We start from the raw sequence: 17560 nt of genomic DNA, 5'->3' as shown, positions 1-17560 counted from the left end.
AATCGGCATCCCGGCACACCCCATCGCTCGGCGCTGAATCTAGAGCCGATCATTCAGTTGTTATTCTAGGATGTCATAGACCGAGGGTGTCGGGGTGACTGGGACAGGGCAAATTGCGTGGCCGATCTGGCGCGACTCCTTTTCAGTTTATGATTCGATGGAATATTCTTCGTATCCCTACGAACCTGATGGACTAAAGAGTTGCCAAACTAGATTTCCAAGTCTACCAAGAACAAGGTTGTTGACTTATAAGATAGAAATATTTGTGTATTGGTGCTTGGAGGCTCGGGCAAAAGCATGCGAATTGCTAAAGTAGAGGCTGGACACTTAGAGGAGCCGTGGGTTTGACGAATAAAGAATAACATCCTGACAGGCTCATCGCGGCAGAAGTACTACGTATTCTTATTCCCGAGTGAGGCACCAAGACCTTTTGAGTCTTGTTAGTAATGAAGATATACTAGCTCGTCTGTTACAGTGTCGTAGCTCATCACTTATCCCCAGGCAACACTACATCCTACGTGTAAACAAAACAACCAAAAGTGGTTCCCACCGCGTTTCGTTTCCTGCTGCGAAGCCGAGCCTGTTTTTGACAGAACGAGGCAAAAGTGGACGCAATAGAGCGCAAAGTACCCGCTCCAGTCGGACTTTCTATCTTCCTTCCTCTCGGGTCTGGCTGTGGATGCCTCCCCGACTTGTGCTCTCCCCACGAGTCTCCACATCCTCCTGTACTCTGGACAGCCTATATTTTATCTTCTCCTCAATCCACTTGTCCCAAAATCCTCTCAAGTGTCCTTTTTTCGTCCCCAATCTACCCTCCCTCATTCCCCCAAATTATCCTCTCCTTTTATCATAATTACCCCACACTCCCTAGGGCAAGATATATCCAAACATTCCCAAGGTCAAGAGGTGTCCAGACACCTACCAACAGAGTAAGGCATCCCATGCCTGAATTCACCACCTGGTTAGATTATCCATACAACTGCCCTAGCCAAGAAGAAATATCATAGACATGCTGACGATAACAGATCACTGAACCCATCGAAAACAGAAAACTGACAACCAAAACCCAATATCCCCAGCCGCAGGGGATGAAGCCTAAAGCCCTGCTCGTTACTAGTCGGGTAGCCAACAGCAACGCGCTGAGAGGGAACCCAGGGCTCACGTCATAATGAGACACGCGATCGACGAGGACCCAATATACGAAAAAAAAAAAAAAAAAAAAAAAAAAAAAAACGAAACAAGAAATAGTTGTTCCAGGACTGAGCGATGTTCGTCGCAGACTCACAATTGGGAGACCTCGCGCTGGAAATCATCGTATTGGAAGAAGGAGCGCGGATTGTGTAAGTCTAAATATAGCTGGACTGTCCATGGAACCGAGACATACAGCGAGAGAGAGAGAGCAGCTGTATACTGACTTGGCCTCAGTTTCTTCGCTGCGACCAACTGTGGATTATACTGGCCACAATGCGGTAGGAGCTGAGGCGGCATCTGTCGCCGCTGATGACGTTTCGTATGTGTCGGGCAGTTTCCCGGGGTTGGTAAGACTGGTCTGAAAGAAATGCTACGTGCACATCCCGGAGACTGACAGCGAAATAGAGCCTTACAGCGCGGATTTAAACTATAACTCGGCTGGGGTGATAAGACTAGGAGCAAGTGAGGTTTGCATCTACCGTTGTCGAATGCGCAGGACCATCAGCCGGTGCGATTGTCTTCCCGATGGTGACCCTACTGGGATAGATCTGACGGCTCCTTTTCAGTTTGCGATGTACCTCAGTATAGATCTCTATATACATTTGAGCGAACATTGCTTCGTATGTCTACGAATCCGATTGACAAAATTGTCCCCAAAAATAGACAGCTGAGTCCACCGAGAGCAAAGTCGGAGTAGCAAGTTGGCTTGGTCTGACGCTTGATCTGAAGGGGAGCTTTAATGGTAAGTTTCCGTTTGTCCCGCAGATATTTAAACATTGGTCTCTCTCACCCTTCTCTTTTCCGTTTCACAAAGCTTATCGATCCGCAGTCGCCAGCCTTCCTAAATCGTCATCGAACCACGTTTTCCCAAGAAGAAAAACAAAAGGCGAAGCGAAAAATTCTCAAAAGGGACGAAGATGTACACCCCAACTGGGAAGCTCCTGGCTTTTATGTGTCTCAACCTTCCGGTGGTCATGGCACAAACATCTACGGTTATCGTCATACCGACACCCATGGAGTGGCAGGAAGCCCGCTCTTATTGCGGACAGATCGGTCACCCCGACGGACCCGGCCTATCGTGTTCTCGAAGCACAGCCGAATGATAAGTACTGGATTCAACGTCGGGCGGGAGGGTCCTGTACTTGTTTGAATAGAAATTTGGGTGGGGATCAGTTGGAGGAGGCACCTTGCGGCGACTTGCTGCCATTCTTCTGCAAGGCGTAAAGATCAATTGATGGTGGTTTGTGTAGGAATACGGAGTGGTTTGAGGGAGTTAATGACAATTGTCAGGTGTCCTGTCACGTTTGGCTCACGTACAGCTGAGCTGCATGGCAACAGAGAGGTGCCTCAAGTGTCACGACCAGGGTCACTTGACTGTAAGTAGTCTTATATAGCTACTGCGTTGGCTGTCCTTACATGGCTCTCCTACCCGACTGACTAGAGCCCGTTATATGGTTTCCGAACCCCGAGCTTGATGTCACTGTCGTCTATCTTGATATCCTAATGCTATTAGAGTGGAGGCGCACTTTGATAACGAACTCTGGTACATCAATATCACTGTCCCTATTGTTTCCCTGCAGGCTCATCAACTGGTCACTGCTACGCATCCCGGTCTGGTAAACCTTCGGCTAGGTACCCGGAGTAACGAATGGACTTTATCTCCCCTAAGCCTAAAAATCAATACTCATAACAAGCGAACGATGATGCGAAAGTCGTCTAAGCACGATTACGTGGCTCGAACCAAGGAACCTGGAACCAAACAGCTATCATTGAGCGGTTTTCATAGTCGACCAAACGGACTGGTTTTAAGCGAGTTGTGATAAGCTGCTGACACTATCGGGGCAATTGATGGCGCGATAGGCAGACGCGTGGTCCAGGTTCGCTGCCAGCCGACTGGGTTGACTTCCGGGTTCCTACTCAACTAGCGACTATGCGTTAGAACATCGACAAGAACCACCCCACCCCCAACCCTACTGGGGTTCCGAGGGAGGTTGGGCAATATAGCATGATAAGATAGTAGGGATCGCAGAATCAGACCTGGCCATGGCGTCTTCACATGGCTGCGAGAGTGATATGTGGCATCCGCCATCTAAACGTGTCTTGGAGACATCGGCTTAGGTATTGCGCGGCCTTTTGGGGATCTTCAAGTGCGGGAGCTGCCGCAGCGAGGGTTGAGATCAATTGAGGGAATCAATTGTGAGATTTCTTGGCCAAGAATCCGGGCTTCTCGTGTTTGGGAATGGGCGCTGAGGAGGAGCAGGAAACAAGTACTACTGTGTGCCATTCAAATCGGATGCCAAAATTTACTTTCCACTTGCCTAGAAATAACTAACAGGGAATGGATACTTGGCCTCCTTGTCATGACTTGGATCAACAAGTTCCATCTCATGACTCTCTTGGCCATAGATTTCGGCCCTTTCAATACAAATGTAGTAGTCACTAGGTTGGTTACATCTCGAATAATTTATTGCTTCCAGGTCCATCTTGAGTCTATGCCCCCGTTCCAATGGTCATGGCAGGATGAAGATTGGAGAGGGCTGCGGGTCGAGATCTTCAGATTCCATGCAGGTCGGTTGTTCGGGTAGATCATAGAGGGCTGGTCGGGCGTACTGGGATTTTGCATTTATTTGAAGTGGCAATCACTTTCTTGGAGCCGTGGATTAAAAACGATCTGCATTCCACTGGAAACGATTGTCTATCCTTTTTCAGATGTCTCCTTCTGGCGGGCATCTCGGCCTTAGCTACGACTACGGTTCGGGCGGCACTGGGTAATAATACACGTTCTTACGAAGGAGAAGGGCCAGTTCCATGATAGAATGAGGGAATGAGGGAATGAGAGAGAAAAGTAGAGTAGAGCACAACGAAACTTGTATTGGAGCAGCTAATTTGCCAATTCACTTGGATAAATCGAGACTTTGGTCTTAAGTGGAAACCCTAGTCTTCTGATACACACCAGTCGCCCAGCACCAAATTTCCGAACCGGATGCTACATGAACCAATAAACAACATCCCGAATGCGATTGGCCGTGCATTAAATTGCCGTGGGAAGCCAGCAGGATGCAGTTGAATTAATCTGGATTGGGGCATCAACTGTTCAAGGACGGAGCTCGTCTCGTGCAGCAACCACGGATCGGCACACGTTCAAGCAGTCTATCTGCGACGGTGCTCCGCGTTCGATAAGCCCAATTTAAACGTTCTGTGCTGCCAGGGGGAGTAAAAGTGATGGTCCCCCTCCCGGCCGAGCTCGACACCCAATCAACTGCCGAAACCAGGAAGCCAAGCTTCCATCCCGGGGGCGATCGAATTCTGCCCGAGATGCTGGGGTATGAAGAAATGCAGCGGTGCAGCGTAGAAGCTTCATTTTATTCTCCCTCCCCATCCTCGGCTTTTCGAACTCGATAATATTCTGATGAGGGCTATAACAGCTGTCGGCGCCGTCAAGGGCGAACTGTCTGTATTTCCTAATCGGAGACTGCTCACGGGAAGCTTCCGGGGGGTGAGCTTCTTCTTCCTCGATATTGGGCTCGAAATTGGATGTACCGCGAGTGGCGACTCAGAGGACGCAGGAGTGCGGAACCGGTTATATTGCACCACAACAGACCAGTGCCGATGCCGTGATGCATGCGCTTTTGCGATGGAGGGTTGCTTGGCCGTGGGGATCGACTTTCTCTGGGTTGCTTTATTACCGACGGAGCATGACATGGGGAGATAGGAAGTAGATTGCTTCTAATATCCGATGGATGTTGATCTGGAAGCATAGACGTCTAAACCGACACTCACGAGTCACGGCACACGGAACTGACAGAGACATCTATACATCAGTTGATATACACACAGGCGTAAACTTGGCTATTCCGGGTTCGCTCTCCCGAACCCCACAATGTTTCTCTTCTGCCAAGTGCAATTATTTGAAGTTCTTCCTTATATATAAATAAAAGCACTCGGAACGTCTTGGATTTCTTGGCTGCGCCGCAATTCTACTCCTCTAATCTCACGTGGGAAGAATCGCCTTGAACTTCAACGGCGTGCTGGCACCGAGTGACTGAGCAGAAGAGGGCGATCCACGATCTAAACAGAAATCAGAGAAAGAGGAAAAAGGAATACCGGACCATGGTCGTACAACAAGTGGCCGTATCCCATCAATACAAGTGATCCCAGCCCAAGATCAACGTTCCTTTCCTTATCCGTCGCACAAGTTTACGACTCAACCAAGACTACCCCTCGACGCGACCGTCACTTGCAGGAACATCCCTTTTAACCTACACACCCAATCGCGAAGATGGTCAATCTTAGACGGGCAGCCATCTTCCTCATCTCCTTGGTGCCGTTTGCCGCCGGGGCGTTCGTGCAGTCGGAGGGGTCGGAGGCAAACGCGTCGAGGTCGGAAAAGTCGACCGGCATCCCGGGCAAATACATCATTACGCTCAAAGAGGGCACCACCGACGCTACTACCGCGTCCCACTTAGCTTGGGTGCAGAACGTCCATAAGCGGAGTCTTGATGGACGAAATCTCAAGGGTGTCGAGAAAACGTACAAAGCGGCTAGATTCCGAGCATACGCGGGGGAGTTTGACGATGCGACGATTGAGCAGATCAGGAACCACCCAGAGGTAGGATGACATTAAATCTCCAACCACTTTTCTCTCAACCCCTCTCTCTCTCTCTCCGCCCTCGAGCACACACGGCGTTCGTTGGAATCACCGTGCCACGGTCCAGTAGCCTAACATCTTTTTCGCCTTAGGTCGAATACGTCGAGCCCGACCAGATCTTCAGGATAACCGCCGTCGCCTCACAGCAAGAAGCAGAATGGGGCCTCGGCACCCTCTCAAGTAGGACCCCCGGCTCCAAGATTTACACCTATGACTCTTCCGCTGGAAAAGGAGGCTACGCGTACATCATCGACACCGGTCTATTCAACCAGCACCCGGAATTCAACGATGGCCGCGCGCAGTTGGGTCAAAACTTTGTGCCGTTCACCCGCTTTGTCGACAATGCCGGTCACGGCACTCACGTTGCCGGGACCATTGGTGGCAAGACTTATGGCGTGGCTAAGGCTGCTACGCTCGTTTCCGTCAAGGTTCTGGATAATGAAGAGACTGATGGCTCTATCGTCCTGCAGGGATTGCAGTGGGCCATCCGCGATATTGTCGACAAGGGTCGGCTGGGCAAGTCGGTTATCAACATGTCTCTTGGTAAGGATAAAAAAGATAATTTGCCATTTCCCCCTCTCGCCCCTCGCCTCTGTTCTCCTAAAATGGAGCTTCACTTCTAACGTCCTTTTTCTGTTCCTAGGTGGCAATAGACTTTACGCGTTGAATGCCTTGGTCCGAACAGCGTACGACGCAGGCATCCCAGTCGTAGCGGCTGCCGGAAACGATGACACCCTCGCATCCCAGAGCTCGCCCGGCTCGCAACCCAACGCCATCACAGTCGGCGCCATCGACGAGAACTGGGAAGAGGCGTGGTTCTCCAATTACGGCCGAACCGTCGACATCCTCGCGCCCGGTGTGAACATTCTCTCTGCCTGGAGGCAGGTTAATGCCACGGGGCCCAATACCTTAACGCTCAACGGAACGTCCATGGCCGCGCCGCACATTACGGGGTTGTCGGTGTATCTCATGATTGCTGAGAACATCACCACGCCGGATGCACTCACGGCTCGGCTCAAGGCGCTCGGGACGAAGAATAAAGCCAAGAAGTTGAAATACGAGACCCCTAATCTAATTGCTTATAACGGAATCGCCTAAGACAGGGCACGTAACGAATTGTTTGATCGAGCTTATCATCGAAGTGTCAGAGGGACGACGGGCTCTCGAAGGCCGAGCGACTGGAGTAGGGATTCAATTGTTTATTTAGTTTTATTTGACCTATTTTCTTTATCGTCTAGTATACCGTAGGGCAGGCATGATGCTATTTTGAATTTTTTTTTTCTTTCTTTTCCTTTGGCCTCCCTTTCTAATTTTTCGCCCTTTTTTATTTTATCAATCTTAGTATATTTTTCCTCCCAACTGTGGTTTCCATTTTCCTTATGTTTCTATTATTTTTCTTCTCCTTTACTTAACTGTTGCAGCATTGAGGACGAAGTCGATACGCCAAGCTGGAGTGTAGAGTAGAACGAAGATAAATTTCTACAGGACATAGGAAGGTTATATTATGCTGTCAACGTCGCGGAAAGTCCCTTTTGTCCCGAAGACAACGCCCGAAGGAGTCAAACGTCAAAGCTCTCCTGATATCTGGGGGATGTGTTGATGGATGTAACTATACCTCAAGAGAGGCACAATTTCACAAATGATTTAACGTTAATGGCAATAATGTACGTACCATTCTTGGTGGGCCTATTCCAGATCGCCAGCGATTTGACAGCGCCAGGAAATCTCGAAACTCAAACTGGAACCTTTTCCCTCCCTCTCTTCTCCTTTTTAACCCAATCCCAATTCGATCTAGCCCATTTTGTGTGGGTCCGGCACAAGCACCCCAGACCCGAAACTTTTTAACTCCGTCATCCACGCAATTTTTTTCTGGATCCCCGAGCCCCGAGATCCGAGATCCCCGGTATTGAGGAGAAAAAGACACAAGCAATGGATTCAACAAAATGGCGCGTGTCCAAGGCCTGCCAAGAGTGCCGCGTCAAGAAGATAAGATGCAACGGCGAGGACCCGTGCCAGCGGTGCCAGGTCCGCCGCCTCGTCTGCGTCTACAGAGCCAAGGCCCGAAACAGGGCGAAAAGGATTCCGCTGGCGCCGGGTTCGAGCATCGCCTCGTCGGATGATAGTCGGCCGACGGCGGCTGCGGCTGGGACTGGCGCGGCGGCGTCCGCGAATGCGGGGGTTCGGCCGGCCGAGGAGCAGATAGAGGACACCGCCAGTCCGAGTCTTCACATCCATAGCGTGGCGGCTACGCATCGCACGTCGCCGTCGTGCTTCCTCGAGCTATACTATGGCCCGTCTTCCAATTTCTCGATGCTGCATTCGATATATCATCAGATGGAAGGCACTGCCGTGGCGCCCGGCTCGCAGAGGGATGTCGAGGAGGTCGGGCCGGGCTTGGACCTCTTTAGCAACCGGCGCCTCTTCTTCGGGGACTGGATCGATAGCAAGACCTCGTTGCCGACACCGAACGACTATTCAGCCATGTTCTTGGATCGCGCGTTGTCTCAACGTCTGGTGGAGACGTATCTTTCGACATATTGGCACGTCCTTCCTGTCATACCCCAGTCCGAGTACCGACGGCAACTCGACAGGTTACATAGATCCCCGGCGATATTCTCGTACGATTCTGCAGACAACATCATCGTCATGCTGGCCATGGCGCTTGGAGCGTCTGTTTTGGACGAGGACCACGTTGCCGAGTTTCTGTTCCAAAAGGCGAAGAACGGCGCGGCGAAGCTGGATGAGCTGGTGAATGTCCAGGCTGTCCAGATTGCTTTAATGATGATAAGTCTGCTGCCGAGGAAAAAGTGAAGAGAACTCAACTAACTGTGTGTGTGTGTGCACGCCCATTTTCAGGCTGAAAGAGCACGACCCAATGCTGGGTTTCTCCATACAGGAACGGCGGTGAGGAAGGCCGTCGCCGCTGGTTTGCACAAGGACGTAAATGGGCGTCGTGGGCAGAATCAAGAAGAAGTATTACGTGGGCGAAAGACATTATGGAGCTTATATTTTTGGGAGACGTACGTCTTACATTTAAAATGGCCTCAGATTCTTTGGAATTCCCCACTTCCTCCTTTATATTAACATGCTTCTTTTCCTAGGTGGACGTGCTTCAGCCTCGGTCGACCGCGGTCGATTCCAGAACCAGGGTCGAACGTACCGGTACCACCGCAGGATCGGTTTCTGAACTCACTCGTGATGTTATCTCGGATCATGTCCAAGTGCTCCTCTAAAATCTACGACGACCAACATCACTCCATCTTGCCGTTGTGGCACGCGGCGAACGAGATCCGCCGTGAGCTTCACGAGTTTGCCGAACAGCAGCGAAAGGACATGAACTTTGGGCTTGTTGGTGATCCGAATACGGGGGAGCTCGGCGTGTGCCAAACCATAATATCTACGAGCAAGTGTCCTTTTTTACTTCTTCTTGACTGAAGCGCAGGCGGCGCAACAATTTGAGCATTATCTAGAGGAAACTAACCGGATCTTCTATCCTAGTGTACCACCATACTCTTCTGCTCACGTTTAGGCCGTTTCTAGTTTTGCGAGCGAAATTAAAACGACAGACGGAAAGACCAGACGGCTCCGGGGTGGCACAACCAGCGTCACCACCTTGGCTGGATACGGCGGCTGAATATTGTCTAGACGCTGCGCGGCACTCCATCGGCTTTCTTGCCGGAGCATGCGAGCAAAATAGCTTCTGCCAGGTAGGGATACAATCCGAGAGACTATCTCGATCGACGTTGTGGCGAGGAGCTGCATCAAGTCATTCTAACACCGTACATTCAGGGAATCAAGTATCACCTCTTCTTCCTCGAAGGCGCCAGCTACGTCTTAGCCTTTGACATGCTCCAAGATAAACCCTCCTGCGACAGGAACCTCCCCTGGATCATCACAGCGTTAAAATGCATAAAATCCATCCTCCAAAAAGGCAACTCGACTTCCGTAACAATGAACCCCCTCATGGTCGCCATCGAACGCATGATCACGTCAGTCCTCCCTGATTTCCGCCTCGACGCCGCTTTGGCCTCGATACAGGACGGGGGGTCCCACACCGTTCCCCCCACCCAACACGAGTCCGCCGCTTCCGAGGTTCCCGGCCCGAATCTGACCTATCCGGTACCGGACTCGACGTGCCTGTACCCATCCATGCCCTTCGGCTTCGACATAAACGGGCCCCTGGTCGCGCAGTCGCCCGTCATGGGCTCGCTGGACGATCAGGTGGATATCACGGCGGCGGACATGGGGTGGAATTTCGACCTGGGCACAATGGATATGGAGGCTTTTTTATCTATAGATGCGAATCAGCAGTTTAATTTTAGCACGTAATTTGTGCGTTTTTCGCTGGGCTGGCCAGTCAACGCCGAGAGATAAGCTTCGTGCTCCAGCGTTTTGTCCTCTTTCCCCATCCACCTGCAGTTTTGTTGGCCCTCCAAGTTTTTTTTCTGTGGAGCAATGGAGCCGCGACGCCTCGAGGCTCCGCTCTTCTTTCTCCCGATTCTCGGCCGCGCTAGAAAGTGACTTCGCTTTTGCAGGAAGTTTGAGTGAGCGCGTTCGTACCTTGTGGAGATCGAGCCCGGAAATATGGAAATACGGATCTAGGGAAACTCGGAAAGTCGGCCATGGATTGATAATCACAAAAGAAGTAATGGAAGATATATAACAAATGTCGAGTCTGAAAGTATCTTGCATGTCTCTCGAAAGTAAAAGAGTAGGTGTGGCTTCAAGATTCGTTCTTTTCCTTCTGTTTGACTTCTTTTTTGTGTTGTTCTAGCCCGAGCTGTGGTGGTTTTTTCCTTTGCCGTCACGATGCATACATCCGGGTCCGAGGCCACGCTCGGGGACCTCGTCTCGGTGGCCCAGGGCCAAAACAAGCATAAAAATACCGAAACTTTCCACCAGGGTGGGAAATACCACGCTTCGAGTAGCGATACCGATGTGGAGGTTGGAGAACAGCAGGACGTGGGGAATAACGAGAAGGACTTTATCCAGAAGCGTCTGACTCTCAGCTTCAAGTCAGTAACTGTGCTGGTGAAGGCGCCAGGGGAAGCTTTGGGAGAGACTTTGTGGTCTAGAGTTGACCCAACGCAGCTGCTGGGATACCTAAAACCAAATGCGCTGCGGAAAAGAGTGAGATTGAAGTTAGATCATGCTGAATTGAAGACGTGCTAATGCAGTTTGTTGGCAGGCAATACTCCATGATGTCACTGGACAGGTCAATCCGGGAGAAATGGTATTCAGAAAACGAATCCCTGTAGAGTTTCGTGTATCAAGAGGCAATTTGTGCTAACTGCTATCCTGTTTCCAGCTTCTGGTTCTCGGCAGACCAGGAGCCGGATGCACCTCACTTCTCCGCGTCCTTTCCAACCACCGAGAATCCTTTAGCGAAATCCGGGGCCAGGTGAGCTACGGAAGCATGACGCACAAGGAAGCCAAGAGGTTCGGGCAGCAGATCGTCTTCAACACGGAAGATGACATTCATTTCCCTACCATGACTGTCAACCAGACTATGAAGTTTGCGCTGCGGAATAAGGTCCCGAGGGAAAGGCCTGAGCATGTCGAGAAGAAGACGCAGTTTGTTCAGGATAAGAGGACGGGTATTCTTGAGTCGCTTGGTATTGGCCATACGCAGAAGACGTTGGTGGGAAACGAGTTTATTCGAGGCGTATCTGGCGGTGAGAGGAAGCGGGTGTCGCTCGCTGAGGTGTTGGCAAGTCAGGTCAGCACGAGTCCAGTTAATTTTGCCTTGCGTTCTTTATACTTACCTTTGCGCAGAGTCCCGTCCAATTCTGGGACCAACCGACGAGAGGTCTCGACGCAAAAACGGCCTTCGAGTTCGTGGCCATGCTGCGCGAGGAAGCCGATCGAAATAGCAGGACTGTTGTCGCCACCATGTATCAGGCCGGAAACTCAATCTACGACAGCTTCGACAAGGTCCTCGTCCTGGCGGAAGGACGCGTCATCTACTACGGCCCCCGACAGAGGGCAAAGTCGTATTTCGAGGAGCTGGGTTTCGTGTGTCCTCGCGGTGCCAACGTCGCTGACTTCCTTACGTCCGTCACTGTGGTGACGGAGGCAATGGTAGCGCCTGGATTCGAGGGGCGGGTGCCGGCTACACCCGAGGAGTTTGAGAAAGTGTACAAGGAAAGTTCTGTGTACCAGCAAGCTGTCGAGCATATGCGAGATCCTACTACCCTGAGCGACGAGACTGAGGAACTGGAGGAAGCCGTGCAGAGGGAAAAGAAGCGACGACATGTCGGAGGCAAGAGAAGTGTTTATACGGTCGGACTTAAGGAACAGGTGGTCAACTGTACCATTCGGTATGTCCCGAAATATGCCTGCCTCTATGAAATGTGGAGTGCCTGCACGATTTGCTAACCGTTTTGCAGCCAATTTCAAATCATGATGGGTGACCGATTGTCCCTCGCCGTCAAGGTCGTCTCAGCCATCATCCAAGCCCTCGTCTGCGGCAGCCTTTTCTACAACCTCCCAGAGACCAGCGTGTCCATCTTCCTTCGCCCAGGCGTACTCTTCTTCCCCATCCTCTACTTCCTCCTCGAGTCCCTGTCGGAAACCACCGCCTCTTTCATGGGCAGGCCAATCCTGGTGCGCCACAAACGCTTCGGCTTCTACCGGCCCACTGCATTCTGCATCGCCAACGCCATCACCGACATCCCCATCGTTATGGTACAAGTAACGTGCTTCTCCCTCATCCTCTACTTCATGTCCAACCTGCAAGTCGACGCTGGAAAATTCTTCACCTTCTGGATCGTCGTCAACGCCAGCACGTTGTGCTTCATCCAGCTCTTCAGGATGGTCGGAGCTCTATGCGGGAGGTTTGGCACGGCATCGCAGGTTTCGGGCTTGCTTTCGACCATCTTTTTCGTTTACAGCGGCTACCTCATCCCCTATAAAAAGATGCACGTTTGGTTCCGGTGGATATTCTACCTGAACTCGGGCGCTTACGCGTTCGAGTCCCTCATGGCAAACGAGTTCGGAGGGGTTGAGCTGCAGTGCGTCGCGCCGCAATACGTCCCCTTTGGAGGGGCATACGATTCGGAGCCTGCTTCTAATAGAGGATGCACCGTCCTTGGCTCAGACGCCGAGGGCCTCATCAACGGCAGCGCGTACATCCGAGAACAACACCATTACTCTACCGGCCATATCTGGCGGGGCTTTGGCGTGTTGATCGGTTTCTGGATCTTTTTCATCGGTGCCACGGCGCTTGGGTTCGAGCTTAGAAATAATCAAGGCGGAGCATCGGTGCTCCAATATAAACGCAACCTGAGGAACAAGAAGCGGAATGGAGACGTGGAAGCCACTGCTTCTGGACTTGCGGACAGGGAGCAGCGGGCACCACCGACGACTCAAGAGGTCAAGCAGTCGACGTTTTCTTGGCAGAATTTGGACTACTATGTCAAGTACCATGGACAACAAAAGCAGCTCCTAGACAAGGTTTTCGGATACGTGAAGCCTGGAAATTTGGTGGCGCTCATGGGTTCCTCCGGGGCAGGAAAGACGACGTAAGGCCAATCAGGCTATCTAAGGATCTAAAACGCCAGGCTAGGTAATATGGAAGTCGCTAACCTGTTCTTTTCATACAGGCTTCTTGATGTACTTGCGCAGCGAAAAGACGCCGGGGAGATTTACGGTTCAATCCTCATCGACGGCAAACCTCAGGGCATCAGCTTCCAGCGAACGACGGGTTACTGCGAGCAGATGGATGTCCACGAAGCGACAGCCACCGTTCGGGAGGCGCTCGTCTTTTCGGCTCTGCTACGACAGCCCAGGCATGTTCCGGATAGAGAAAAGATCGAATACGTCGACCACATCATTGAGCTTCTTGAGTTGCAGGATATCAGCGATGCATTGATCGGAGGTTAGTTCCCCAAAGAGAAGAAAAAGAAACGAGCCCTGCTTTGATACTAACAGACCATAATAGTCCCCGGAGCTGGCCTGAGCATCGAACAGAGGAAGCGGGTGACTCTGGGTGTCGAGCTTGTCGCGAAACCAACTCTCCTCTTCCTTGATGAGCCCACATCTGGCCTTGATGGACAATCGGCTTACAATATTATTCGATTCCTGAGGAGGTTGGTAGACGGTGGCCAAGCTGTTTTGGTAAAATTTTGTCCCTCACACATCTATTAAATTTGATTATCGCTAATACAGCCTCAGTGTACCATCCACCAACCATCGGCAGTCCTTTTCGAGGCCTTTGACTCCTTGCTTCTCCTTGCCAAGGGTGGACGCATGGCCTACTTCGGCGAGAGTAAGTTGGCATTCCACAATACAGTCGATATCTCTGCCCCTCGCTAACGCTCTTATAGCCGGAGAGGACTCAGATAAGGTCCTCAGCTACTTTGCCCAACACGGCGCACCTTGTCCAGAAGACGCGAACCCAGCCGAGCACATTGTCGAAACCATCCAAGGCAACAGCGAAGTGGAAATTGATTGGGTGGACGTCTGGAGTAGATCCGAGGAACGCCAAAGGGCCCTAGAAGAACTTGAGACGCTTAACGCCAAGGCTCTAGAAGGCAGCCAAGGCGAGGAGGACACTGCGGATTTCGCGACGTCGAAGTGGTTCCAGTTCAGGATGGTTCTACATAGGCTCATGGTTCAGCTGTGGCGGTCACCAGTAAGACTCTCAGGACAACAGTTTAATAATTCACGGGAGGTTTCGCTGAACGCTAACGCCAAATTTGCATAGGACTACGTGTGGAACAAGATCAACTTGCACGTCTTCGCGGCGCTTTTCAGTGGTTTCACGTTCTGGATGATTGGCAATGGCTCGTTCGACCTACAGCTGCGCCTGTTCGCCATTTTCAACTTTATCTTTGTCGCACCCGGCTGTATTAACCAGATGCAGCCCTTCTTCTTGCGTAACCGAGATCTCTTTGAAACACGAGAGAAGAAGGTAGGTCTCCTCTAACCTATGGGCAGAACACACAAACGGGCGAAGAAACTGACGTGGCTTTTCCAGTCAAAAACATACCACTGGGTCGCTTTCATCGGAGCACAGGCGGTGTCGGAGATTCCGTATCTTATTCTCTGCGCTACGCTCTACTTTTGCTGTTGGTACTTTACTGCAGGCTTCCCGGTCGAGGCTCGCATCTCGGGCCATATTTACCTTCAGATGATTTGTGAGTTTTGGCTAGCATACTGAAACATGAGAAGAGAGCGCGACTAACGTCGAGGGAATTAAAGTCTACGAGTTTCTCTACACGTCCATCGGCCAAGCTATTGCTGCTTACGCCCCCAATGAATATTTCGCCGCCATTATGAACCCGCTCCTCATCGGATGCGGCATGATCTCCTTCTGCGGCGTTGTCGTCCCGTACACTCTAATGCAGCCTTTCTGGAAGTACTGGATATATTATCTCGACCCGTTCCACTACCTCGTCGGAGGGCTCCTGGGTACGGTCATCTGGGACGTCCAGGTCCACTGTCGACCCGAGGAGCTCACGACTTTCGACCCGCCTTCTGGGCTTACATGCGGAGAATACATGTCGGATTTCCTCGGGTCTAACAGCGGGTACATCGAGAACATGAATGCTACGAGCCAATGCCAGTACTGTCCTTATTCTACTGGAGCCGATTATGCAAAGATCTTTAACCTCAATGAGGAGTACTATGCCTGGCGAGACGTAAGTGCAGAAAGTTTCATACCTTGGAGATATTTTAGCCAGCTAACATTTTTTTCCCATGACAGACGGGTATCACAGCGCTATTCTGCTTATCTTCATATGCAGTAGTGTTTCTAATGATGAAATTGAGGAGCAAGAAGACAAAGAGCGCAAGGATGGAATAAAAGAGAATAGAATCAAAGCGATACCTTAAGAAACACCGGGAGAGAGAGAATAAATGGGAAGGAATCTCTGGCATAGAATATAGATCTAGATCGTCGCGACAATATCTAATATTAGTAAATAAATTGAATTCAGTCTTTGACTCTGCCTCCCTCAAAACTATCCCTGCAGTGATAGTCGTATCTTTCCGAGGTTGCCATCGATTGAGCTTAGCGGTCCCGAGCCAAGCCGGGATTACTAACGCTAAGAGTGTCATCTTGACATCCATACTGTAGCTCAAGCCTTATATCTTGTCTCCTTCGGTGGACACTATTATCTCCCTTTAATAAAGCATTTATCTGTTAGATGGTTACGCAATGATTGGTAAATTATCGAGTACGTGGCAGCTGAGACATAGGCCACTCTTTGATGCCGTGAGCCGTAGCGTGCCCTCACTTTCTTTATAGATTCCGGAATCTCGGCAACTTCGCTCTCAGCCTTCATTCAGCTAGCTATTCCTTAACGAGCAATTAGCTGGGGCGATCTCGAGCCCCCGGAGCGGTGATTGGGTCGAACCCTTTAGGGCGCAACGTCATCGTAAACCAAGCTTTCATCTATCGTCTTGGTTGAGGCCGCGGAAAGCTTCGGATTGTAATCTAGGTTTCCAAAGAGTGTATAAGAACGGGCCTCTGGCTTCTATCGATTCGTCATTACTCTCAACCGTTTCTACTATCAATCACATCTCTAGTTTAAGTATTATAATAGCAGACGCAGAATCGAAATATCACGATTTCATCCATCAACATGTTCGGATTCGGTGGGACAAACACTCTCCATCCCATGTAGCCGACATCGTGCTAATACGCGTGCTAACATCCTACAGATGAGGCCAAGGACCGCCACGGCGACCTCTACGGCGACCAACACCAGGGCAAGTTCAGCCATGAAGCCGTGGCCGGCGGCGCCGCTTTCGAAGCGATGAAGCTCTTCCTCGATAGACAGCGCAAGCAGGGTATGTTTTCCGCTTTCCCCTCCATTTCCATGGTCCTTTTTCCTTTCCAGTAGCAGCATGTTGACTAGAGGTCGTGTTCACTAGGCGGCCCAGTCAAGCACGCTCTCGCCAAGGAGCTCCTCATGGGCGTTGCTGGCGCCGAGGTGGACAAGGTGATGGAGACAAAGGGGATGGACTACCTTGACAGGGAAAGTGTGAAGAGGGATGCTCAGCGGCAGGCTGAGCAGATGTATGATGATCAGTATGGTGATATGGATGAGTTTGATCCGTAAGTATCGTCACTCCTCCTGCTTGGGTAATTGTGTTATACTGGCTACAAGCTAATGAAGAGGAAGCGTTTCGCGTAAGCCGCATCATTTCTTTCGTTGAATATCAAGCTCGAAGTGCTTGGCCGAAAAAGAATGTATGGCAAATTGAGTGGATGTCGCCTAGAAATCACTTAGGTTCTAAAATGAATCTTGATGGCTGTCTATCTAAACTTGTCTACTCATTTTTTACTCTCAGTACATCTCGTCTCTGCATAGCCCAGGTTGCGATTTGGGGCTTCTAGCTCTCTCGCGCTCTTCCGATCCAGTCTAGCGCCCTGGTCCTCCGGACGTACTCTCGTGCTGGCCTCCTTTTGTCTTGCTTGGCTAGCAATGGCTGACGAGAGCAATATTCGGGAAGCACAACCTACCTTGCATTGGGAGGGCGCGTAGCCGTCAACGCGAATGTTTTGGCTACGTTTATAACGTGCTCCCTAGTCGACCAAGTGGTCGCAGTCGTGGCGAGAGCTGGACTACCTCTCCTTGCACTCACCCTCACTCACCATGTACCAATTCTCCGAAGCTCCAATAACACCGTGATGTGCGCGGTGCTGCTCAAAGTTCTCAAACACCAAGGCGTGCCCTGAGTCCTGTCGGTGGCGGCGATGGGGGAGGGGGA

The 17560-nt window shown here is 51.0% G+C and overlaps 4 protein-coding genes and 1 pseudogene across 4 annotated transcripts; all 5 read left to right on the top strand.

The window, feature by feature from the left end:
- Nucleotides 1-5470: 5470 nt before the first annotated feature.
- SAPIO_CDS1897 (Alkaline protease 1) lies at nt 5471-6937 on the top strand (the record flags this gene model as incomplete). Its single annotated transcript, XM_016785063.1, has 3 exons — nt 5471-5800; nt 5932-6382; nt 6483-6937. The coding sequence occupies 3 exons, from the start codon at nt 5471-5473 to the stop codon at nt 6935-6937; spliced, it is 1236 nt and encodes a 411-aa protein (XP_016645360.1).
- Nucleotides 6938-7768: 831 nt separating this feature from the next.
- Nucleotides 7769-8650, top strand: SAPIO_CDS1896 (annotated as a pseudogene; the record flags this gene model as incomplete).
- A 402-nt stretch (nt 8651-9052) lies between these two features.
- Nucleotides 9053-10168, top strand: SAPIO_CDS1895 (uncharacterized protein; the record flags this gene model as incomplete). The annotated part of the gene is made up of 2 exons (XM_016785062.1): nt 9053-9217; nt 9629-10168. The coding sequence occupies 2 exons, from the start codon at nt 9053-9055 to the stop codon at nt 10166-10168; spliced, it is 705 nt and encodes a 234-aa protein (XP_016645359.1).
- A 480-nt stretch (nt 10169-10648) lies between these two features.
- SAPIO_CDS1894 (uncharacterized protein) lies at nt 10649-15647 on the top strand (the record flags this gene model as incomplete). Its single annotated transcript, XM_016785061.1, has 12 exons — nt 10649-10858; nt 11148-11558; nt 11615-12159; nt 12229-13362; nt 13444-13718; nt 13782-13957; nt 14015-14108; nt 14167-14474; nt 14547-14753; nt 14820-14979; nt 15044-15483; nt 15549-15647. 12 exons carry the CDS (start codon nt 10649-10651, stop codon nt 15645-15647), a joined length of 4059 nt encoding a protein of 1352 aa, XP_016645358.1.
- A 781-nt stretch (nt 15648-16428) lies between these two features.
- Nucleotides 16429-16983, top strand: SAPIO_CDS1893 (uncharacterized protein; the record flags this gene model as incomplete). Its single annotated transcript, XM_016785060.1, has 4 exons — nt 16429-16441; nt 16508-16636; nt 16721-16904; nt 16968-16983. The coding sequence occupies 4 exons, from the start codon at nt 16429-16431 to the stop codon at nt 16981-16983; spliced, it is 342 nt and encodes a 113-aa protein (XP_016645357.1).
- Between the last annotated feature and the right edge of the window lie 577 nt (nt 16984-17560).

Source organism: Scedosporium apiospermum (genome assembly GCF_000732125.1).
Source record: "Scedosporium apiospermum strain IHEM 14462 chromosome Unknown SEQ_SAPIO_0077, whole genome shotgun sequence".
Taxonomy (NCBI): Eukaryota; Fungi; Ascomycota; class Sordariomycetes; order Microascales; family Microascaceae; genus Scedosporium; species Scedosporium apiospermum.
Note: the sequence above shows the minus strand (reverse complement) of the source record. Positions and strands in the feature narration are given on the sequence as shown.